This window comes from Colias croceus, chromosome 15 (genome assembly GCF_905220415.1).
Source record: "Colias croceus chromosome 15, ilColCroc2.1".
Lineage (NCBI taxonomy): Eukaryota > Metazoa > Arthropoda > Insecta > Lepidoptera > Pieridae > Colias > Colias croceus.
In genome coordinates this window covers 6,005,768-6,031,420 of record NC_059551.1, presented here as the reverse complement: position 1 = coordinate 6,031,420, position 25,653 = coordinate 6,005,768, and the positions used below count along the sequence as shown (strand labels likewise).

The 25,653-nt window shown below is 32.5% G+C and overlaps 2 protein-coding genes across 2 annotated transcripts in view; both read right to left on the bottom strand.

The window, feature by feature from the left end:
• The window catches only part of LOC123698009, a 40,523-nt gene that overhangs the window by 3,204 nt on the left and 11,666 nt on the right, over positions 1-25,653 (bottom strand). Inside the window, exons 2-4 of the mRNA XM_045644605.1 lie at positions 17,081-17,199; positions 11,002-11,095; positions 9,529-10,570 (exon numbers count right to left, since the gene is read on the bottom strand). Coding sequence (XP_045500561.1) covers positions 10,409-10,570; positions 11,002-11,095; positions 17,081-17,199 — 375 coding nt within the window. The 3' untranslated portion in view covers positions 9,529-10,408. Of the gene's footprint in view, positions 10,571-11,001; positions 11,096-17,080; positions 17,200-25,653 lie in introns of the transcript that reaches the window.
• On the bottom strand, positions 4,004-5,039 carry LOC123698005 (glucose 1-dehydrogenase-like). Its single transcript, XM_045644599.1, has one exon. It carries the CDS (start codon positions 4,957-4,959, stop codon positions 4,189-4,191), a length of 771 nt encoding a protein of 256 aa, XP_045500555.1. The 5' UTR covers positions 4,960-5,039; the 3' UTR covers positions 4,004-4,188.

Below are 25,653 nucleotides of genomic sequence, written 5' to 3'. Positions count from 1 at the left end.
TTTGAAATCAAAGCTATAGATCTCTTAGAACGTTTTCTCCTTTAGTGATTTGTGGTTCTATATTGTTGATCGAATACTTAGGAAAATATAAATTAAGTTATTGAAGTGACTGACGATGATAAAATTTCCCGATTCATCGCTAAGGAATAGGTTTGGCAAAGCCCAAGCGAAAAAAATTTAATAAATGCAACTTAACAGAAGTCAGAAATACGTCGAATAACGCGTGGTAGGATAAGAAAAAGATGGCGCGTAACGGAAAAATGTCACGCATAACGAAAAAATGTTACAAATTTTTTTCCCTCCCCGGTAAAGAAGTTTCACTTCAAAAACCATGTTAAAACATACTCTTTTTTATTTGTGTCCAACTAACACTGATAAATAATGTAGGTACCTACCTAGGTAGGTAACAATAAGAACCTATATTAAGTAAAAAGTATTTCAAATTGAAGACTTGTAAATAGGATTTACGATGATTTTTATTTGAATTTCCGTCCTCACAATGAATCGCCGATGTAATATTTAGCAAGTGCCATTTTTATTCTAAACACGCTCGACACAAATTACTCGTAAAACGATCTATGGTCCCTAGAAAATAAACGTTGATAGTCCGATCCTATCATATATAGAGTAAACCCGATTGAGGCTTTCTGTGAACCGAATAGAGTTTACATTTCCATGAATCATAGAAAAGAGTTTTGCGGAACCACGCACTATGTAGTCTCTTGGGCCTGCGAGGTCCAATATATTTTGGTTCAAAACCTGGCAGGGCTTCAAGATTACTGTCAGCGAATAGGTATTGGCGACATGCTGAAGTGGATAGATAATATATTGGTGCTGGGTTTATTAGAAATATCTCTATATATTCATATCGATTGTCCGAATTGTGATGAGAATTTGTAATTAACTATTATGAATAGAATTCCGAATAGGTAGATGCATCCTTTCGATATACCTAGTTTACTTACAATTTACTTTCGAGTGAATTATAAGGGCGGTAAAAAAGTTTCGCGAGTTGCTCGCTTTGTATGTGACCGTTTAATAAAAGTTGGTTCATGAGAAAATAAAACAAAATCAACGATGCAGGTTTCAGAGTTCCTGGCTGGTATAATAAAAGTTTCAGTATAGTTATTGAGCAAGTAATCATATGAACTAAGTGATTAAAATATAGACCGGACTCTCAGTGGACTTTCGTTTGCAAAAATAGCGGACCTAAATCTGACTTCTGATATATATTGTATAGATCCCAGACATCCTATAGACAGATGTTGCCAACCAGTTTTGTGGTCCCCCTGCCCGCACCCCGGTAATTAAATATGGCATACAAAGAAAAAAATAAAAATTTCCAAAACATGCCGTGTGGGGTATCAAATGAAAGAGCTTATTGAGTAGATCACGAATATATAGCATACTATATACATTTCTTACACTTTCTCTAAGATTTTTTAGAAAATTTACGAAAATGGTCCATTTTTGAGTTAACTTTAAACCACTATAGATTGAAAACTCATGAATAAAACTGATGATAAAACCGTGTAAATGTCAATCCAACTGTCGCACAATGTCGTGTACCTGCAGAAAAGCAGCACTGAAATGTATATCCTTGTGTAAATGTGTAAACAATAATTGTAAAAACTTGTAACAAAATCAAACTGTTACTTGCATGTGTAAGCATTTTTCTCCGTAAATTTCGTAAAAATGGATCAAAATAAAATAATTCTATTAGTTTACTACCTTGTATTTTATTTATAACACAAAATTACCAATAATTCCATAATTCAAAACAAAAACTTTGTAATTTATCAATAATATTTGTGATGGAGGGGAGGGGGGAGGGGGATCACAAAACTGGTTGGCAACATCTGTTTATAGGATGTCTGGGATCTATATAATATATATCAGAAGTCAGATTGAGGTCCGCAATTTTTGCAAACGTCTCCACTGAGTCCGAAATTTTAAGAAATACATATATTGAAATATCGAAACTCGCCATCTTTGAATGCTCCCCCCACTCCCCCATGCAACTATTTCACTGTACGAACTATTGAATCGTAAACAATGGACTATTGTTAATTATTTAAAATAATAATTTAAAAAATATATTCATGAGTTTTCAATCTATAGTGGTTTAAAGTTAACTCAAAAATGGACCATTTTCGTAAATTTTCTAAAAAATCTTAGAGAAAGTGTAAGAAATGTATATAGTATGCTATATATTCGTGATCTACTCAATAAGCTCTTTCATTTGATACCCCACACGGCATGTTTTGGAAATTTTTATTTTTTTCTTTGTATGCCATATTTAATTACCGGGGTGCGGGCAGGGGGACCACAAAACTGGTTGGCAACATCTGTCTATAGGATGTCTGGGACCTATACAATATATATCAGAAGTCAAATTTAGGTCCGCTATTTTTGCAAACGAACATCTCCTTGGAGCCTGCTCTAATATATGACTAAGCATAAAGTTGAATGGAAGACAACCAGATTTTAGAAATTTATTCAGACATTATCTGCCTATAGTGCTTTACTAAAAATATATTTTTATTATAGATACCTACATAATAATAACTGCTGATGTAAAAACTCGAAAACAGCTCTACCAGTGCGATTAACTATTTTTTTTTCATATTTTTAATTCGGAAGGAAAAGTTATACTAAAAGAAAAAAATAATAACGAGGAAAATAAACTATGTACCCAGCAAAAAAAGGCCAGTTGAGATCTTAGAATAGGATAATAATTTGAAAAAACTGACTAAAAGGTTTACCCGGGCGGATGAGCAGTTATACTTTAGAGCAGTTATACGTTAATAGTTATAGGTATACCTAGGTATAATAATTAAATTCCAGTAACCTATACTTACTAAACTATTCTTGTTCGTTTTGATAAAAAATATAGGAAACACAGACCAAAGAATAAGGATCAAGGATATAAATATTTAATGTTACTTAGTTTTGTTTTTATTATTTTTTAATTAACACTCAAAATCGGATATTTGAAAATTTACATAGGAACCTAATATCAAACGTTGAGAATTCATTATATTCTATGGTTGAGATGAGTTTTCACAACACAAATTATAGTAAGAGATAAAAATATACGTGAATAATTGTGATAAATGATACCTAATACACAAAGAATTTCACAATCAAATCGATTGACGCTCATTAAATTACATGAAAAATGTAATTACGTATAAAATTATAATAATTAGATTTTCAGACAGGAAATTAAATTAGCCTCGAAATTATGGGGTGGAAATTAAGGAATATAACGCAAAATTAGCGGCGCACCTGGATAATGGACGATCTTAAGATAACCAAATACATTACAGTTAACACCACCAAGATTTAGAGAAAAGGTTTTAAAGGAGCACGCTATCTAAATGGTAGCATTGAACACGGGGGATGTCTGTGATCTTGCCTTATCGGGAGCCTAAGATAAACAACGGTTCGCCTTCATAGGACGTTACATGTTTTAATATTTCCCGCCTTTTGTTTCGTCCGTGCAAATAAACAGAACATTTGTACAGTAGTTACGCTCGATAAGGAAGATTTACTTTACGATGTCAAACAAAACCAAGAAAATATTATGCTCATTTTATTGACAGGCTTTTTGTACATAAGTACAATAAAAAGCTCACATTGCACTTTGATTTTTTTTAATAATATACATACATCTTTTTAATATATATAAATCTCGTGTCACAATGTTTGTCCTCAATGGACTCCTAAACCACTTAACCGATTATAATAAAATTCGCACACCATGTGCAGTGCGATCCAACTTGAGAGATAGGATAGTTTAAATCTCAAATCGTTTTAGAGAAAGCGGGCGAAGCCGCGGGCGGTAAGCTAGTAATAATATTATATGTTAAACATAGAAGGTTTAACAATGCCTATGCCTTATATCTTTATGAAATATTACTTCGTAAAATATATTAACCTTCAATGAAATCCAGCAATCTGCTACATGATAAACAGAAAGTTTTGGCAAGTTGGCCAGTTGATTAATAGTTTTATTTATTATGTTTAATAAAAGCAACACAATTTGAAGACTTTACCTTTATAGTTTTATCAATTTCAAATCAAATATCACATCAATATTTAACCTATGATATTAAGTTTCACACAAAGATAGATATGTTTCACGATGACGTTATGCAGTTATCATTAAATAAAAAACACGCTTTATAGATTGGCTGGATTTCCGAGGTGTAAGCCACAATCAATGATATTGCAAGTGCCGGTAATAGACTGAGCATCTTGGCTTGCCAAAAATGTAATTAGCTTCGCCACGTCTTCACTCGTAGGCACTTTCTTCATCGGTATCGCGGAGCCAAGAGCTTTAATAAAATAATCATTTTGTGCATCACTAAAACCGCTTCTTGTAAACAAATTAGTATTCACTGGTCCTGGGTTCACTGCGTTGACTCTCACTCCTTTGGGCGCTAATTCTATTGCTAAACATTTTGTGAACATGTCGAGGGCCGCTTTCGTCATACAATACAGCATCATATTGGGAATGGGCACCGTGGACACGACACTCGAAATATTTACAACGTTACCTTTGTTTTCAATTAAGTATGGAATAGCTTTTTGAGTGAGAAGATACGTCCCACGGACGTTTGTAGCCATCAGTTTATCCAAATTTGAAGCGTCGCTCTGGTATCCTGCCATTATTAAAAATCCAGCGTTATTAACGAGTACATCGATTCTTCCATAGCACGCTATGGTTTCTTCAATGATTCTACTGACATCTTCTTCAACGCTTATGTCTGCTCTTATAGTTAATGGTTTGCTACCGCTTATTTCTTCGCATTTTACAGCTGTATTATTCAGGTTGTCTACATTTCTCCCAACTAAAGCTAGCTTAGCGTTCAACGTGGCAAACCGAGTCGCACAAGTAGCACCGATGCCTGCACTGGCTCCTGTTAATATAACAACTTTATCGTTGAACATTCTGACTGACGACTGAATTATAACTGATTATTGAGAAGTTTTAAACGACATGCAGAGGTGAGCGTCGTGAATGCAAAACATAGTGAAGACAAGATACAGAGACAATGCTTTTATATCGCTCTGTTGTTTAACTTTTTATTGCAATTCTAGGTATGATTAATGTTGTAGAAAAAAAATAAGACTGAATTGAATAACATTTATTACAACAATAAAATAAATTGATTTTACAGATTTTTGTCGATATACATTTTATTTTGGTTACTTTATTCATTTTTTATTTTGTGAAATTTATTTCAATAGTTTGTCTACAAATATAATTTATCTTCATCACGACTACCGCAACTTGACATTGAGGATTGGATTATGTTTCAGTTCGTAACATACGACTGCTATTGTTGCGGCCTATATTGTTTTACCTTTTTGTTAGGTTTTTTTCACAACTACTCAAAATATTTTTGTTACACCAGTATTTATAGAAGTGATGGTGATGATTGGCAGATTATGTATATAACCATAGCTGGAACAAAAACTATATCTTTGGTTAATAAGAAATTACTCTAGCTCTCTAATTAAATAATAATATTTCAGAATGCAGAGATTAACCATTTATAATAATTGTTTTTATCGTATTATATATTTTTTTGCAAATAGCATTGAGGTTTACGTGACCTGGTGAGGTAAATAAAAAAACATTACGTAATAATTCGTACGGTTTATTTTATGCGATTTTTACAATTGATTTTGAAGCACTGTAATTTACATAGGTATATACATATTTTGCTTAAATCTTACTCTAAGGTATTTATTTATTTAAAAGCTCCTAGATTAATTTGGCACATCAAATGAGATAAATTAAATACGTTCACAATAGCGAAAGCGGTTGAAATATAAACAAAATTAATACATAATTTCTTCATAATTTATTTACTGATGTTGATAGACGTTTGCTTTTTCAAATAATGTTAAAGGAAAATATTACTTATAAAAATAAAAATAATGAGAGGAGTGAATGGCACATAATTTATGTGCAAATGTATTTTGTATATAGGTATCTAACGATGTAGCATATTTAATAAGAATATAGTAAATATTTGAAATACTAATATAAATACTATTAGTTTTATAAATAATTATAGTCAAGGCCTTATACAAAGAGAATACAAATACTATGACCTTATAAAAACTAGGCAATAGGTTGCTCTGCAGACATGCAGGTAATTGCAGTTCAATAATTATACCAATTGAATAATTGGATGTATTAACAGTTGTTTACAATTGACATAACTTCGATATAATTGCATATAATTTACACAGAATTCTAGAGTCTAGCCATCTAGACGCCGCGCCGCTGCCGGTGTGTTACTACTTACTATCTATAACAACATAATTTTGGTAAAGTACCTATAGGTATTAGCCATACAAGAAAAATATGCTACCTACTTCTTATTTGTTCAAATATTTGAGTCAATTGAGAAATATTAATAAATTATTAAATAATATCTTTTTTCATTTACATAGTAATATGAAAATGAGGGCACAATGAGGGCGTCACTTCGAAAATCTGCTATGAATACAAAATGTATGGGAAATAAAATGTATGAGAGCGTTTAGTGTAACATTATCGGACATTTCTCATTTTATTTTTAAAAATTTGTTATGGCCATTTTACTCAATAGGTTAAGTACTTTCGATATCAATTTAAAGTTTTTTTTTGATATCTGCAATAGTTACGGAATATTCGCTTGTGCACACTTAACGATTACACCCTGTATATGGTTATTGGTTAGTCATGTTTAAAAAACTTATAGGTACCTACGTAAGTATATATTTTATTCATTTATAAACTAATATAAAGATATTATTAATTGATATAAAAAATGGAAACTATTATTAACATAAAATCAAGGTTGATTATGAGAATATCATTTATAAAGAACGGCGTCATTCACATTCCTTCACATAATAAATATATACGGTCTACTCAATGTAACATGACCTATATTTTAATCTACCAACATCAGTAACATATAAAATTTATTCGACGAATTCTTCGAATTTCTCAAAACATGTTTAACTAAATTATATAGAAATGGATACATAATATTTTCACATTTTCTCAGAAGCAAGAAATGCTACCTTACGAATATTTTACTCTACATTAAAAGACTACACGCGTGCTACGAACATTCATCTTATACATCACAACCAATGCCTTATATAATAACTTATAACAATTAAAAAACTAACGTAAATAAAAGAATAACATATAGGTAACTAGATTTCCGCCCGCGGCTTCGCCCGCGTTTGCAAAGGAAAACCCGCATAGGTACCGTTCCCGTGGGATTTCCGGGATAAAAACTATCCTATGTGTTAATCCAAGTTACCCTCTATATGTGTGCTAAATTTCATTGTAATCGGTTCAGTAGTTTTTACGTGAAAGATTAACAAACATCCATACATCCATACTTACAAACTATAATATGAAAGATGTTAATTATCAAATTTAAAATCTTGATTCTCAACTCTCAAGACAAATGACCATTCACCTGATTCAATGAAAAACATGTTATTATAAATAAATAATATTAAACAATTAACCGACATATTCTTTTCCATGTTTATATTATAATAATTGTTAATTGCCGTCGTTGTACGTGCATATATACTGCAGGCTCTTATCATTATCGCTTTATTTGCATGTGTTAATTTCCTTTACATCGGATACCGGTTATATTGAATTTTTTATAATATATGAATGATAAGAGGTTGTTGTATAACCTACGTAAGCAGACAAATTTTTTTTTTTTGTAAATTTCAAAACGTTAATTTATTGCATTTTAATTACACAAAGAGTTAATAAGCTAAAAATAATGCTACTTTATCTAGGAATTTATTCGTAAGCCTTACATGGCGAGTATTATGAAAATAGGCGAGGCACAGAGTACCATATCTTCGAAGCTCTACCACTAGATGGCAAAGGTGCCTTAGTTTTGTACAAAACACGTGTAATAACACTGGAGGGAGTGCGATACTGGACGTCAGTGTTCATCTTATTTACTTTACAATATTCATTAAGATTTCAAGATAACTGACACTAGACGTAAGACTACATACTATGATATTATTATAATAAGAAGAATAATTTACTGCGTGTATTTTCAAGCTATAAATGCAATGCAACACTTGGCTGTAGATGTGTCACATGAAAATGTCATGAAATTCACGAAACACATAAAGACAAGAGAAGTGGGCGGTTTGCCGCGCATCTATCTACGGGAGCGTGGCGTTTGTCTGCCTTGTTTTAATACTGAACATTTTTGAGATTTCCTTAACATTTTAGGTAACGAGCTTCGTAAACTTATCATAAAAGTGATGTCCCGTGTCCCCAAGTGGAGTAAGGGGCAGATGTATAATGCATACATCTATTTCACTGATCGATTTTCTTTTAAGGGACAAGTACCTAGGTGATCAGCCTTCTGCGTCCTGCCAGACCGAGACAATTTTTTTTTCTTCGTCTCCACCGGGAATCGAACCCAGGACACCTCGGTTCTATGCTCACGCGTCAACCACTGTACCAAGAAGGCGGTCGTTAAAATTATCATGATAAAGTGAAAATATAAATAAATTCTTAGAAAATTTCAAGAGATGTAATAAAATAAGTAAACACAACATCAAAAAAATTGGAATAGTTTTATCCGAATCTACGCAATAAATAATGTATTTATTGCGTAGATTCGGATAAAACTATTCCAATTTTTTTGATGTTGTGTTTACTTATTTTACCACTGCTAAATCTTTTTTATGCGTCCGTATATAAACCAAAAACATATGAAATCCAATAACTTTTTTATATCACGTAGTAAATATAGAGCAGCGCGGGAAAATATAAAAGCAAAGCGTTCTCTAATCGACGTAATAAAATACGTTATTATTTTATCCACTGAACCGCGAAGGTCTAACCCAATGGAGGTTTTATAACGTGTGTCAAATAACATGAAATACCTTTATTAAACAACTGCGTATATATACATGGCATTACTACAACATTAATTGAGAATAACAGGTACCTTTGACTCTGAATACGTACTTAATATACTTAAATAATATGGACACATTCACGTGAAATCCACGTTGTATTTTTTAACAATTTAATGTTAACCACTTCTTAACGCATAATACTTAAGCAAAGCGAATCTTAATCACTAACAGAAACATCTAAACATTAAATAATGGAATGTATAATTACACTCTACTGAATTACATGACTAAATCCCTCAGTAAGAGGACTCGGGACGAATACAAAAATAATGAACTATGTCTATATTAGCTAACATGAACTACGAAATTGAATATATATTGAAATACTCATGAGTGAGCTTTAAATCCTAAGTTCCTAAATATTTATGACTAGAAAAAAATCCACAGACCCTTATTTTAAATCACAATATCGCTTGGCAATATATCTTAGTCTAAAAACTAATACTTTACGAGATCACATTAATTTCTACATAGCATTAAAAACAATAAAAACAAAGACTTAGTTTCGAAAACTTACTTTAATGCAATTTAATCGATACAATACTGTTTTTTTATCATTAATGCATTTCATAATAAGCTCCATGTCCACATAGATTGAAGAAATAACCTTATAGTCAAAGAGTTGTAAATTGAATAATTTGGACTTTGATATAAGATATAAAATGATCTTTCAAAAGTTAGATTGAAGTATTCATGACATAAAATAGTATGTGCAAAAATAATTTAATTGTAAATATGAGCATTAAAGTTAACTCTAATCTTTATTTAACATTTTTATCACGACACTGCTATGTAAAGTTTAGCGTTTGTCAAAGCCAAATAGCTGCTACACGATTGACATTAATGGCAGTTGAATTTGATATTTTGGGTTTTATGGCATTCAAATGCTTTATAATGCGCGGTGTGTCCCTTAGACACATAAAACTGAAAGAATAGAATAAATTCGATCGCTCTGGCGGGTCACGAGTGGCTGAGTTGGTCAAGCGTTCGCCCCGGATTGGCGTGTAATGCGGGTTCGAGTCCCACTTCGTGATCGAATTTTTTCTATTCTTTATAAATTTATATTAACGGCAGTATTAGGTTATGCATTTTTAAGGTGGTGTGCCTCGTGATCGCATCGACGTAGTACTGCGAAATAATCAAAGCCAAATAGCTGCTACACGATTGACATTAATGGCAGTTGAATTTGATATTTTTGGTTTTATGGCATTCAAATGCTTTATAATGCGCGGTGTGTCCCTTAGACACATAAAACTGAAAGAATAGAATAAATTCGATCGCTCTGGCGGGTCACGAGTGGCTGAGTTGGTCAAGCGTTCGCCCCGGATTGGCGTGAAATGCGGGTTCGAGTCCCACTTCGTGATCGAATTTTTTCTATTCTTTATAAATTTATATTAACGGCAGTATTAGGTTATGCATTTTTAAGGTGGTGTGCCTCGTGATCGCATCGACGTAGTACTGCGAAATGGGTGACTTGAAATGTATTGGAGGACCTGCTGCCGCGCTCCAGGGTGCCTGTCATCGTGTAGCCCATGTTGAAGTCGGCTTGTGTCACGTTAGTTGTCAGGTACAGCTGTGAAATCAACGTGCTTGTTATACGGAACTATGATCCGCCGAGTTTGTAGTACTAGTGTGCTATAATAGATGTCATCATCTAGCATATCTTTTATGGAGTTTCGTGGATATTTTGTCTGTGTTATTTTGGAAATTTTATGAGATATAAGAAAGATTTTGTGTAAAAAGTCGTGTTGGCGACGTTGTTTAAGTAGGTACAATATATAATTACGGTACAGCCTTTCTTTGTATAAAGTTTTGTTTTATTTAAGAAAATAATGCAATGGCCGAGGGATTCTATTTTTGAATGTTAATTTAATGATGTGAATAATGAGAACAATTTGCTGTTTTATGGCAAATTTACTTTTTGAGACGTGCATAGAAAATCATCTAACTTACAACCATTTGTTTATTTTAATCATGTGTAAAATATATTATGTGCGTAGATACCTTAAAGTCCGCATCTGTGCCTAGGTGTTTGAAAGTGCCCACTATATACACGGCGTTCACCCCGCTAACAATCATCCTTGCCTGAGTACTGTGTCTGCAAACAAAGAAAATATATTAATTAATACAGTAAGAAAGAAAGCATTTAAACACACACAAACAGATAACAGTACAGTATCCTAATCCTTAAAATTCGTGAAAAGGACGTGCCACAGTGTTATAAAAACTTCGTCCTTATGTAAATGCATATTCTTAAGTAGCTTATTATTTGAATTAATTAGGTGCATACAAGCCTTGATGCTTAATCCGACATACAAGTTCGTTTAATAGGTAAATACGTACGTAACCTTGACCGTTGCTTTTGGACAGCATATTTATTTTTAATTTATTTTTTACATTTTGGCTACCTGTTTAAATTCAGACAAATGTCATTATTAAATGAATTGATATTATTATAGTAAATAGAGGCAAAGAATACGGAACGATATTTCATAGGCGACGTTAGGCGTCTGCTCAAGTAGAAATTAAAAGATAATTAAGTCTCATGTAATATGTAGGTCATACTGAATACGGCTTCTCTTTAAGTATTATTGGAAAAATATTATCGACGATTAATACCTAATAGATAGGTACGGTACGGTTCTCATATTAACTTTTTACGAGGGACATAGAAAACATATGCGTTAACGAAATAGATCACGAAAGCGGAGTTGCCATGCCAATCACGTAGACCTGTTACCGGCTCATCCAGCACGTAGCAACAGCCCTAACGGACGCCGTAATAGCTGCCCTTAATAGCCCCAAACATCTCGACACTCGCACCACACCACGGGAACAAATTAAAAACCTTTATACCCTCCTTTTGTACTACTTTTCACGTGTAATCGTAGACTCATAACGTTCGCTGTTTCGACGACCGGAATGAGTCCGCTAAATTAGGTACGGAGGTGAGCGTTGTTTTAGACATTCTCCCTACGAGTCTAGAACTAGAACTTGCAGAGTAAAGAGAAAATGAGCTTAAACTGAAATTGCTTCACAAGGAAAACCTTATGAGTATTTTACATACATTGTGAAGTTGGAGTAAAGATACTGCTCTTTTATTTGCTTCTATAAAGAGTTCCTTAAAACATTGTTAGGTACTTGGCCTGATGAAATTAGTTTTCAAATATCTTATGTCTCTTTATCGTCTCTTTAGGTCGAGATATTTTAGAGTTTTCTTAAACAATCTGAAAGTATCCCTTAGACATACACTGCGACTCTCTCTTTTTGATCCTCATACAATTAATTGGTTGTTTAAAACTTTCGTTTTGAAACAAAGGAAAGCGATAATCGGTATTCCATTTGACCCGTTTAAGAACTATTGTTATTAAAATCTTAGCGCAAGTAATAGTCAAGGATATAAAGAGATCTCTCGAGTAGTGTTATCATGAAATACGAGTCGTTTAGGCAAAACAGTGGAGCGGGCAGCAATAATCGTTAACGCTAACAGTTCCACTTTAATCCTCCTATCGCCGCTTGGAAATCTTTTCGCCTAACGATACTATTACGGGTCGGGGGAAATTGAAATCACCTCTTATACAAACTGTTACGTGACAAAACCAAATCGCCATATTAATGGCGCTACGCGATTGTAATGAAAATAGTTTTAATGCAATGTACCACTTAATGACATCGCCAATAAATATTTATTAATATTGAATATGAGGTATTAAGAGGTTAATTTTCATGTTGTATACTAGAGCTTATACGATTCAGGGAATGGGGGCGGGAGGATTTTCTGCACAGTGTCAGCGACTTTGCCTGTCTTTATGGTTCAGTATGCTTCCTTCAAAGTTTCATAAATTGTGTAATTTTACTCTATATCTTTGTGTACCTATGTAAAGAATAGTCTACTGTTAATTATCTATATTTTGAACGCAAGTCATTTGATAGGTACAAAATAAATCTTGAACAATTTTAATTGCAAAATATGTAGAGCTTGTTTGAGTTTTTTGTAATAAAATATTGCAAAGACAATATTATTAATAATAAAGGGTTTTAAGAATGTAAGAGGCTGCCACCTTGAGATTTTTTCTAAAACTTAAGTATCCTTAAAATACAAATATTTTAACTGAAATTGTTTCTTATAATGAAGATTAATAAACGAAAATAAAATAATGCCTGGCTTAACTGCTAATTTAATGAAATAAAATAAAATAAATGATTTTTATATTCTTAGCTACTTAAAATACAACTTTGAATTTTTATCTGCCAGGAGTTTGATCCTACGATCTAATGATAACGTCATGCTATGTGTTCCGGTTTCCAGTTCACTCAACTAAATTTTATAACGCTTCTTCATATTATGTAAAAGCTGTACTTTGTAATGATTTACCAACCGAAACGATGAGTCCTTTAAAAATATGATAACGAATCATTATTACTAGTGATGCAACGAATACGAATACGAATATTCGTATTCGCCGAATAGTAGACATTTACCGAATATTCGTATTCGGCGAATATACGAATTTTTAAAAGCGAATATTTTTGTACGCAACTCTATTTACTACAAATTTAAAAATCACGCGAAAAAATATGACGTGTGCAGAGATTGTTGATCCACTGGCCTTTTGGCGAGAAGATGTCCATTTTCCAAGTCAGAAAAAACTCGCCCAAAAATATTTTTCACTGAAGCCATGTACAGTCGCTTCGGAAAGACTTTTTTAACGGGTGGGTTTTTAACCCAGACTGAAAATCGCATAAAACCAGAAAATCTACGAATTTTATGTTTTTTAAATAAAAATTTGCCTATTGTAAATTTTAATTATTAGAAGAGTAAACATTCATTAAATAAATAAATCTTTTATTACCAAGGCGAGATATTCGTATTCGTATTCGTATTCGCCGAATAGTAGGTTTGATAATCGTATTCGTATTCGTATTCGTAAAAGTAGTATTCGTTGCATCACTAATTATTACCAAAAGATATACTTTTCCTCTCTCTATTTCTCCATCTAAAATGCATCAATCCATGCTGCACTAAAAACGCAACAGACAGACATTTACTTTCCAATTTATAATATGAATATGGATTGATAAAATATTCTACAACCTGGCGGCTGGTACCAAATAAATAGTATCTCATTCTCGTTAAGCCTTTTGGCGGGAACGCCATTTTTATTTGCGGCACGTTCGCGCCACTTCGCACGCGACGTACAGACTACCGACAAGACGAATTTGAAGAATTTAACCTTACGTTACCTATATTTATTTATTTATTACATTTATATCAGGTAACCAACAAATTGTACAGACCCATAGAATATATACGTTAAACACTAACAAGATAAATTTAAATATAAAAATTAAATGGAGTGATAGTATATTTCTTTAAGATAGAGCCTGAAAAGATGCTCTATAAATTGGTACAGAATTTCAATAAATTACACAAAAAATATAAATATAATTTTTAACCATCTTTGGCCAGATTCAACGATACCTGCAATACTTACTTACATTATACCAGCTTTCCGCCCGCGGCATCGCCCGCGTTTTCAAAGAAAAATCCGCATAGTTCCCGTTCCCGTGGGATTTCCGGGATGAAACCTATCCTATGTGTTAATCCAAGTTACCCTCTATATGTGTGCTAAATTTCATTCAAATCCATTCAGTAGTTTTTACGTGAAAGAGTAACAAACATCCATACATCCATACAAACTTTCGCCTTTATAATATATTATGTTAGATGTTAGATGATAATAATTACTCCATGACATGACGGTACTTTTATGGTTACATGTTACACTTCAAAATTAGATCATCACAATCAGATTAACACTAGCACGTAAGTAAATCGTTTCGTGTGCTCGTTTCGTATATATGTACATCAGATATCATCAGTGATAAATATAAAATGTTCTTATTTAATTTAGGTGGTAATGACTACCTGATGATGAATAGAAAAACAATAGAAGCGTGTTGCTCTGAAAGAGAGAATTTTTTATTACATCAATATTACAGTTACATATTATAGTTTAAAATTACACTTCCAAGACTTTAATCTTAAAAATAAACTCACCTGAAAGAGAGAAACAACATTTAAAGCTATTGTTTTACAATTTTAATTCAATTGGTATAACCTCCTTATTTCTTAGTCGCACGTGACGCAGCAAGTGATCTTTTTAATTATAGAGTAATGTCAAACCATAGTGTACAAACACCCACAGAGTAAGTAATGACAATTGACAGCCAATTTTAAAGGAAGTCTCACATGAGAACTTCATTTACAAATATATAATTGACTAGATTTCCGCCCGCGGCTTCGCCCGCGTTTGCAAAGGAAAACCCGCATAGTTCCCGTTCCCGTGGGATTTCCGGGATAAAAACTATCCTATGTGTTAATCCAAGTTACACTATATATGTGTGCTAAATTTCATTGTAATCGGTTCAGTAGTTTTTACGTGAAAGAGTAACAAACATCCATACATCCATACATCCATACTTACAAACTTTCGCCTTTATAATATATATATATTAGATATTAGATACTGGTTCGGCTTCGCTCACACAATAGCCGGCTAAATTTTCAAAAATACAGGGTTCAATTATTTATCGTATTGTATATATCCAACCATAATACAGTTGTATTTGTACGATACGCGATAATAAGTTAAAAGCGAAAGAGATGAAAAATAAATAAGCAAATTATTCATCAAGATGCATCTAGAGTCTGTATAGACTGTAGTAATGTGGTAGATACAAAGGCTATGTCTAGTTAGGTAGTATGCGTGTATTATGCGTGAATGTTTATAAGTTTTAATTCGTCAGTAACATACAACGTACGATCTCTTTCGCCGTGCCGTTTCAACCGAAGCCTCACCTGAAGTCAAAACCGCGATTAATTACATAAAGCTCGTTAATGTTCAACAAACGTGATAAACTGCTTCCTTCGCTAGAACGAAACATTAAATTTTACTTAAAATTTATTTCCGTACAACCATTTTTTGGGGAAATTAAAAATAATTATGCGTAGATAAAATTAATAGGTAGGTACGGTTATGCTTAACCATTTAACGTTTGCTGACAAAAAGATGATCATTTTCGACTATGGCGAAAAGGAAATTTAAATGTATTTTACCGTTAAGAATAATATACACGTTCTATAATATTAAATTATAAAAACCTTATAAAATTATACACAATTATAAGAACCTATTTGATGGTTGAATGAAAAATCAAGGTATTCTAAAAATATCAGATTAAAAGGTCGTTTATTACATACAAGGTATATAATACGGCATTGAAAATGTAAAAACTAAGAACACGAAAAACGTGATGTGAATGAACTAAAATGAGCGTTAAAATAACCTTTTCATGACATACCTACTAGTTTACGTCGAATATGATAAATGTCTTTGAATATGCAATTTACGACCTTGAAATTCTTACTTTGCCCAGAAATTATAAAACTGTTACATTTTTCTTTCTTATAATGTTTACTTCAGCGCTTGCATAACAACTTAGGTATGTACATTTAAATAACAAATGTTATTTAGAGTTTTATGGGTATGTACTTCAATAAGTTTGAATTGAACTTCGTGGTTTCTTACATATTTTGGCTATCCAAAATACAATACATATTCCTTTGTTTTCAATTTCGTAGCCTTTCACGTTTACAATATAGGCTTGAAGTTAATAGCAATAATAATAAAAAGATAATTTAATTTAATTTTTTTAACCACAGCAAAGTAGTTACAAGTAATAAATAAAATCATGATATCTAATGTTTAAATGGTACCATGTGGCACTTGTTGTCAAGTATCCTTGGAATAGCGATGAGATAAGGTAGGTACTTATCATTATATGAAAAATTAAAAAATAATAAAAAGCGTGAAGAATAGCTCATAAGAGCTCAACAGCTCACATGATTAAGTGTAAAGGTCTACCTGTCCCCGTACCATAATCTGTTAAAGCAGTATTATTTCCAATATGGAAAAATGAAGGATAGAAGATAGAAATAATATTGCTATAAGACATAATGGTAATCCTCCTAGGCATGTATATTAAAAAGCAATATATAGGTATATACTGGGTGTCAAACCTTCTCGTCCCAGCAACTTCCACCACCTTGCACCGGGAACGGCGCCACCAGCATGGCTGCAGGGTCCAGTAGGAAGACGAGGCGCTCCTTGCCCAACCCTCTTCAGGGAATAATAGCACCTGTTAATAAAAATTAACGTAAAATAACCTTATATAAAATAGCAAGCACCAAATTATATAAAAATGTAATGCTTGGATATTTGTGACATTGAATTGGTAGATTATTGATATAGGTAATGGTAAAAATTCGAATGAAAAAACATGTTCAAAACACGCAATCTAGATGAAGATGTAGTTTTTATTTATTAGGTTAGTAAGATATCCATGTTATGAGACGATAAAATCAGACTCTTCATACTAGAAATATAACATAGTTTATTGTTATTATGTTTATGATCTTTTTCCTTATAAAGGAATGTAGACATTTGTTATCATTCGATATCTATGATTTTGTAGATAATAAAAATAACTGTACGTAATTGAAGGAACGATCATTTCTAACTTCAAATGTTATTAAAACAATTGTTTCTAAATTCAGCGAAGAAAGTTATATCTTCAATCGATCTAAAGCGCCTCATCACGAAACATTGAGAGTAAAATTTGCTAAATTAGAAAACTTCGCAAAACTTCCGACGGCGGGTTGAAAAATAGCTTTTTGACTAAAACTAATATTGGCAGAAACAAAACAGCGGAGTTGTAACGAAGTTGTTCCCAGCGCCGGGTTTACAACCGCGGGCGGGCGGAGTCGCGACCCCGCTTAGCGTCTGACGGTTTGAGCATTTCGACTGGCAACGTCAGCGATAACGTAAACGTGGAAGCATATTGGCTGCTAAGACTCGTACGCTCGATTGGCTCTCGACATTCCGTTCTCATTTTCTTCGCCGCAACTTGAGCAATATATTTTTTCTCTTAAGGAGTTTTCCTGCTTTCGACAATATTGCGGCAGTTTCAAAGAGGCGCTCTTCGGGGATGAAATCGGTTTCACGTCGAGTGAGCACACTAATGATTAGGTTCCGGCCGGGACGTGCACGGAGACAATACTAGCGACCTGCACCAGGATGCAGGTATAGTCCCCTCTCTCGACCCTTCGACAACTTGTACATAATGGACTTAAAAGCGTTTCAATGTAGTGAAATTTAAAATGCAACGTGAAACTCATTTTTCAATACCTGCTCAATACTGTTGCAATACATATTAATTTAAACGCGACAGCAATTTGGGTTTTAAAATGCTTATAATACCATATTAATAGTGTAGACTGATTTGCCATTGCAAGGTTCAGTGAGCCTTATCGAAGCAATGTTTAATTTAGCCCAATATTTAATATAAACATAGAATCCAGAAGTTTTGTTTAATATTCATTATATTTCCAAGCGAAAGCTCTCGTATACCATTTAAAATTCAAATGCACTTGTAGTCGGCGCGAAACCTTTTTTGCGTTCTCACCCAACGTCATGTCTGATCGAGAGTTGTCCAATTACAAAGCCATTCCCATAAAGTCGTGTCAATCAATTAAACGCAGCCAAATTGGACGCGATTCAAATGAAAATGAAAGGTAAATAAGTGCACGTTGACAATTATTATGCATTGTAAGAGTCGAATAGAAAATCTGATGCGTAGTTATCTAGACGCGCTATATTAATTATAATTTCTAAACCATGTTTTATTTTCAAATATTTCTAACTTTGTTTAATATTCTGCAAGCACTAACAACTTCTAGAACATATCAATTAATAATTTATTTATTACTCTAGACAACCTATACCTACTCTATATCATTTTTGATTTTTCCGATTCTGCTTTAGGATATCATTGTGACCGCCCAGAAATCCTCATATATTTCCGACATATTTTTAGGTAAGAATTAGATATTAATAACTTCATAACAGTAAATTAGTAACATGTAGGTATAATATAAAATGTCACTAAGTATATGATACTACTGTAGTACGTACTGTAGTAATGACGAAATTCCTGAAATTTATTACCAAAACGTTTCCAAACCAATTGGCCATTCTGGCATAGTTAAATACCCTGGTTGCAACTAAATACGTACAGACATTAAATTCGTTATGAAGTTATCACTAAAGACCAAGTCCTTGCGTCGAGAGAGGATTAAGGCGCAGTGCCGAGTGCTGACTCGATAGTCACGTCCTGACACTTGACAGCACTTCACTGCTTGGGGCCTGCATTCAGTCGAGACTCTTCGACTAAACGATCACCGCTGGAAGGATTTGAAACTGCGTAATCGATACTTGGGCGTTAGTTACGTGTGAGGTTATAAATCACTGGATTTTTTACCTGATATTGCATGTTACTATTTTTAACTTGAAGTTTTAAACACTTTTATATAATTATACTCTATAGTCTGGTCTATCTTTATATATTTCTTAAAGCAATTAATAAATGATTGTATGTACACTAAAACCAAACGAGCGAATCATTGAGTGTATTCTGTGTAATTAATTCCTCAAGATCCTATTTGATTGTACGAATTTCAATCAACTTGCAAAATAAGAGCGTCTCACCTCTTTATATGTTCTGTGGTCTCAATTGTATGTGTAGGTAATACGCGGTATTTTCACCAATTGTATCTAAGTCGAATATCACGGTGAGAATAATATAATTCCTACTATTAATACTTAAAATCCCTAAGTATAACGAGGTTATTAAAATAACGTTGGCAAATTTTTAATAAATGTATACTGAATTTAAAATAGGCCAGTGAATATATAATTCTGCCAAATTTTGTTTATTTTAAATGATATTTAGTTTGCGGCGTCTCTTTCAGTTCGTTGGCTGTAATTCCGCGTCAGCAATCCGGAGGCAGCTACGTAATTGGATTATGGATTTCGGCTGGACTATGAATACGACGTGAGGATTACCTATCGCTGTACACATTTTACCTCTGTATTATTTTGTATATAAATAATGCGGATGACTTTGCAATTATCATTTATAATAGCAATAGTGAGCACTGCGCCTTAAATTCAAAGTCAATCGGTATTTTCTATCGACGACACTGCTATTGTATTAATTTTTTTTTATAATATAATTGGTTTTTACTTTTTATTAAAAGACTAAGCTCAGAAGGCTTTTTTCTGTTGCATTATTCTGATTGGAATTACAAATATTTCAAATTTACTTTTTCGCCGAAAGTTATATATCTCAGGTGAGAATCCTTTCCATTCTTTATGTGCTTTGTAGACTTTGGTCAGTTAATTTGACATTTGAATAAATACTTATTTTATGTAAACACAAACACAAGTAGGTACCTACTCCTATGGCTTCATACTTACAACCTTCTTAGAATACTCCTTCAAGTTTTTAACCCCATCTTTATATGTGTTTATATTCTTCTTTATGTCCAATGTAGAGAAAGTTAAAAGTTGCCATTTTATAAAGGTGCACTGACAATTCCCAATGGGCGCGGAGGATGGACGTGGTAATGTCCACTCCAATCTAGTGAGCCTTTACTATGATAGCATCTCCTATTACTTGCATTGTTTGCTCGATTATGTCTGTTAGTTTAGGACGCATCTCATAAAAAATTGTTCCAGATGATGTATGAAACTCGCGGTTAAGTCCCCAGACCCCGCTACTTATACCTATATTGTGTAAGAAAATATTTTTTGCGACTTTTCATAACTTGGGCGTGAACTTTTCGCGACGATTTATAGCTCAAAGTAAAACCTTATGAGTTATATCAATGGGAAAACTCCACAAAGGATTTAGTAACATACATCACTACGTGGAAGTAAGGTTCGTACTTGGTGGAAGGAAACATTTAAATTTTCGCCAAACAGATTTTCAAAAAATAAAAAGTTTAATAAAACAGTGTACCTGAATGTATTTTTATTGTGTAATTTATTTACATGTTTTATGTCATACTTACACATTTTTTTATTGTACCTACGATGGGGAAGAGCTTGACCACGATCTCGTTTTTTTATATATCAATCTAAATACTTCTTCAGAACAGTGACTTAAAAGTTAAAACCCATATATATATAAAAAAATACTTTCCGCACAATATTATATCACAGTGTAATACATCCTCTTGAATGAATAGACCTAACACCAATCATCGGGTTCATATAGGGACTTGGAACCTAGGTACATATATGAAAGCGGAACTAATATGAAAATTTAATTAAGCTGGCACCTCCAACTCGCTTGATGAGTTACTCCTCATTGCATTTCATTAGCAAGCTAAACCTTCATTACCAAATGTTAAACCATATTATGTTAACTTTATTATTAAAAGGTTTGGTTTGACCTTACCTTGAAGTAAATTGAGTAACAAGAGTTTTGGCGACATAAATAATTCATACAATTTTTTAATAATTGAAACCACAGATTAAAACAAAACAAGTATTTATTTCATTTATGATATTTTATTAAAGTTATCTTAATTACTGTTTTGTTAGATGTTTAATGAATGTATAATTAATTATATCACGATCAAATTGAAGGAATTTTTTTAAAATAAAGACTTTACGATCTCCTTTTTTCCTTTTTTGCGTGTTGAAAATTGGATGCGAAATTAAATTAATAATAATTTATATGACATCATTATTTGTGTTCCTAACCTTTATTTATTGCCATTCTCGTTTGGAAAGTAAGTACACCCTTGCAGCAAAGTTCTAAAAAAAAAGTTCGTTTGAAACTTCGTTGTGCTGTAACGATCGCCCGCAGCGCAGTAGCTTTAGCAACTAAACTGCCAATTTGTAGCTTGATGACGCGACAAAGGGTACATACATCGGCATCGGTCCGATGCTCCAACAAAACTCAATTCCTCATACTCGCAAATTGGTCACAAAGACCGCTTCTATTCATGTGGGTGCTCTTAGGTCACTTTTCATATAGCATTAGACTTTTGAGCGATTTAGATTGTCGTTCTTGATTTTATATTTGTGGTAAAGGGAATCTTGGGGATTAAAAAAAGTTTGTGTCTCAGTTTCAACATGTTTAACGATTATTTAAAATTCGAATCCGAAATACGAAATAGGTAACAACTAACAATCCCAATTAAAGCATTCTGTTTTGAATATTTAATTCTATTAGAGTAATCTGTTAATATTAGCTCTATACAATTTAGGCCTTTTCCTTTAATTTAGGCCAAAATAAGAGTTTTATTATTTTATACTTACGCAATAAAAACATAGTTATTAATATTACATATGAAATAATTGTATAATTGAATATTCGAAGGTGGATTTAGGCAACAAATTAATTTAAGTCGACCGAGCGCATGAGATAGAGTATATTTGGGAAAGAATAATTTAATTTGCGGCCCAATTTTCGATTGGGTATTTCAGTATTTTTCTTCCGGCGTTGTCATGGTAACAGAGATCACATGAGGTCGCGACGAGGGTGACAGGTTTTATCAGATAATTGAGCGTCATCCGTCGATCCAGTCAGGTTTTACCTCACTTTTATAGCATACAATACTTTTTATATCCACAGTGAGTTAAGTAAAATTGCTTAGTAAATATTTTTATAATAATATTTCAGACAAAATTCAGCGACGCTGTTTGGCTTTATCTAAATGGCTGAATACAATCCATAATAGACTTAACATTCCGTTTGATTTATTATAATTTGCAATAAGTATTCATGTCAGTGGAACTTCAGAATTTGAATTTACATGGAAGTTACATCAGCATATCACAGACATTATAATGATACTACAAAGCAACGCGTCGGAGCAAGTTGAAAACTAATATCGGCTCATCAGAAATGCATAAAGTTGCCAAATAGTGGGGTGTCTCACGAGGATTATATACTTATTCCGATTATATCTGTTTTGTATTCTGGAGCAGTTTCTTAAGTAGCGCACGGGTGAATTTAAATAAAGTTGTAGGTAGTAGGGTAAGATAAGGCATAACATTAATTGGTTCGTTATTGCATTGCTTCTTGATCTGTTTATTATAAGTGTTGATTAGTTATTTTAGTATATATTTTATGTACTAAAAAAATGTGTGATATTTCAAAATAAATTCAACTCATAACGCAATGTGATTTTTGAGTAATTGAAAGTAAACAAATGAATTTTGTTAAGAACCTAAATGACATTCTCTCTATAAATAAACACAAAAGCAATAAAAGTTATTTATCAGTTGTTTTGGTTGTTTTGTAAGAAAGTTCTTTATTGTTACTGTTTCGAAGGTTAAATGTTTGTGAAAAACTTTACGCACATCACATGTTACGGACTTGTGTACCTACGCAAAAGCACCGTAGCTATATTATTAGGTGTTTTCTTAATTTCCGCAACTTTCTTGAAATATTTTTGACTGATTACTGCAAACTGTACTTTTATAATTTAATTACTTACTTTTAAAAATATAATGAGTGTGGCATTTAATATTCCAAATATAAGTAAAAAATGTAAGTATCATGAAATGGCAGGCTTTACTCGGCTTTCTCTATCAATTATTTTTCAATAATACAGGTATTACTAATTATGTAGTTAAAATATAATATCATAGTAAACAAAACTTAATAAACATAGGGTACATTTATATATGCAGTCGAAACGTGTGAATTTTATCCTCTACTATAGTAACTAGTTGTCTACGCCGGGGGCACTGGGCCGTAATGCACAAAGGGCGTTATGTCGAAACCGCATCATCGATGGAAACAAGCGCGAAAAATGTACAGATATTTTCAAAATTCAACGAGAATTGAGAGCTCCGAATGGAAATAATGATAATGGACCTGTGGTATATTTTCTTTTGTATTTTTAAATACGTTACCTTTTTTAATGAACTTGGTAACTGAAGGTAGGTTGCGGTATTGTTAGTACGTTTATTTTCTGTTATGGTAAATATTTAGGTATCTGCGAATATTTTTATAGGACGTACATTATCATATACATATACCTAATTGTGGATACATATACACTTAATTGCGGATAAACCTAAAGAATATACTTCTTTTAAATTTTGTACTTATTGTTAAAAAAATATATCGTTATAAAGAAATTAAAAATCACCTGCATAATTTTGTCCATTTTCGCTCACAATAAGCTATGGTTTAGAAATGGATGCACTTAGCTGCACACACGCATGATAGAGTGTACACAGTCCGAGACGAGGCGAATTTAATAGCTCAGCATAATTCAATTGTTTCAGCTTGTCGGCCTGTGAAACTATATTACTTTTGCCCCTCCACTGGCTGAGCTTATTCGGTTTGCATTTGTTTCCAATTAAATAAGTTCTTTAATTAATGCGTGCGTAATTAAAATTAATTGAACTTAATATAACATAATTTTACGTAAGAGTTTTAATTGGATGCATAATGCATACTGCAATTTTTTGATTAAATCATTTAAATTTAAAGCGCTAATAAAATACGGTAATAATCTCAGTGTACATACTTATATTTTTAACAAATATAAATACTTTTTTTTATTTTAAACTTGAAATCCATGAAATATTTTTATTTATAAGTATGACAAAACAAAACTGATTGGTATCAAAGGAATTACAAAATAAGTTGTTTCTTATAAATACTCGCATATCTCCGAACTATTACGCTATAAGCGTACAGACAATATCATTAGTAGCGTCATCAAAATAAAATTGGCAATGATTGAACTCGTGACTATCGGCCTGTACGAGACAGCGTGGGTTAGCAACATTATTGGATATCTCGTCCCCACTTCATGAGGAAATGAAACAAATATAGCGAATAATATCTTACATTTCGATTTGAGACTAAATGTAGAATGTTTTCGAATTGTCGCAGTGTGAAGCATTATACTTGAATCGTTTCTATTACGTAGTAGTTGAGGAAATATATTTCGTTTTATATAGAGGACATTCTTCTTAGACCCCCATTGAGCGCAAGTTATGATATTGTAAAAGTGATTGCTCTGAGCAGTGATAGCTGTGCAGAAAATTGATGATATGATCTCTATGCTCGTATAGCTATAGGTGTTAATAGGGAACGATTTTTGTATGATATTCTTTAAATAATTCTCTCTGTATATAAATACCACATTTTGATATTGTTTTACGTTTTATGCCATAATATATTTTTTAGATGATTTAATATTCTTATCATTTAAAATATCTGGTATGAATTGTATAAAGTTTTCTTTTCTTCTGGTTCATATATATAACCAATCAAGCTGTCTTAAGCAATTCAAATCTAAAGTACATATATGTAAGTAATGGTACTTACGAAAGACATAATCTTCCAGACTTACATTTTATTCTGGTCCTTTCACTATCTGAAGATAGACATGGGTCTAGATATGAATTTGAATCATGTCATGTCATCGATCACTTTGATTTATAAGTTCTTGAACAAATCATTCAAACTCATTGACTATTCATTGCCCTTAATAAGTTGGCTATGTTCTCTAATGTTCTTATATGTTGTAATATGTTCTTATATACCTACAACATTACTTGCACAAGCTATACTTTCATCCTATAAAAATTCTATTCATAATTTTTATATATTGAACATGAAGATACAACGGTATCTTCAACAAATATTGTATTAAATAAAATATATATGAAAATATTTATAACATAGCGTCGTTAGCTAACCAACCCCAGG

Bases quoted from the DNA above. Each gene is read 5' to 3' on its own strand.
- LOC123698005 (XM_045644599.1), bottom strand. From the start codon at position 4,959: ATGTTCAACGATAAAGTTGTTATATTAACAGGAGCCAGTGCAGGCATC.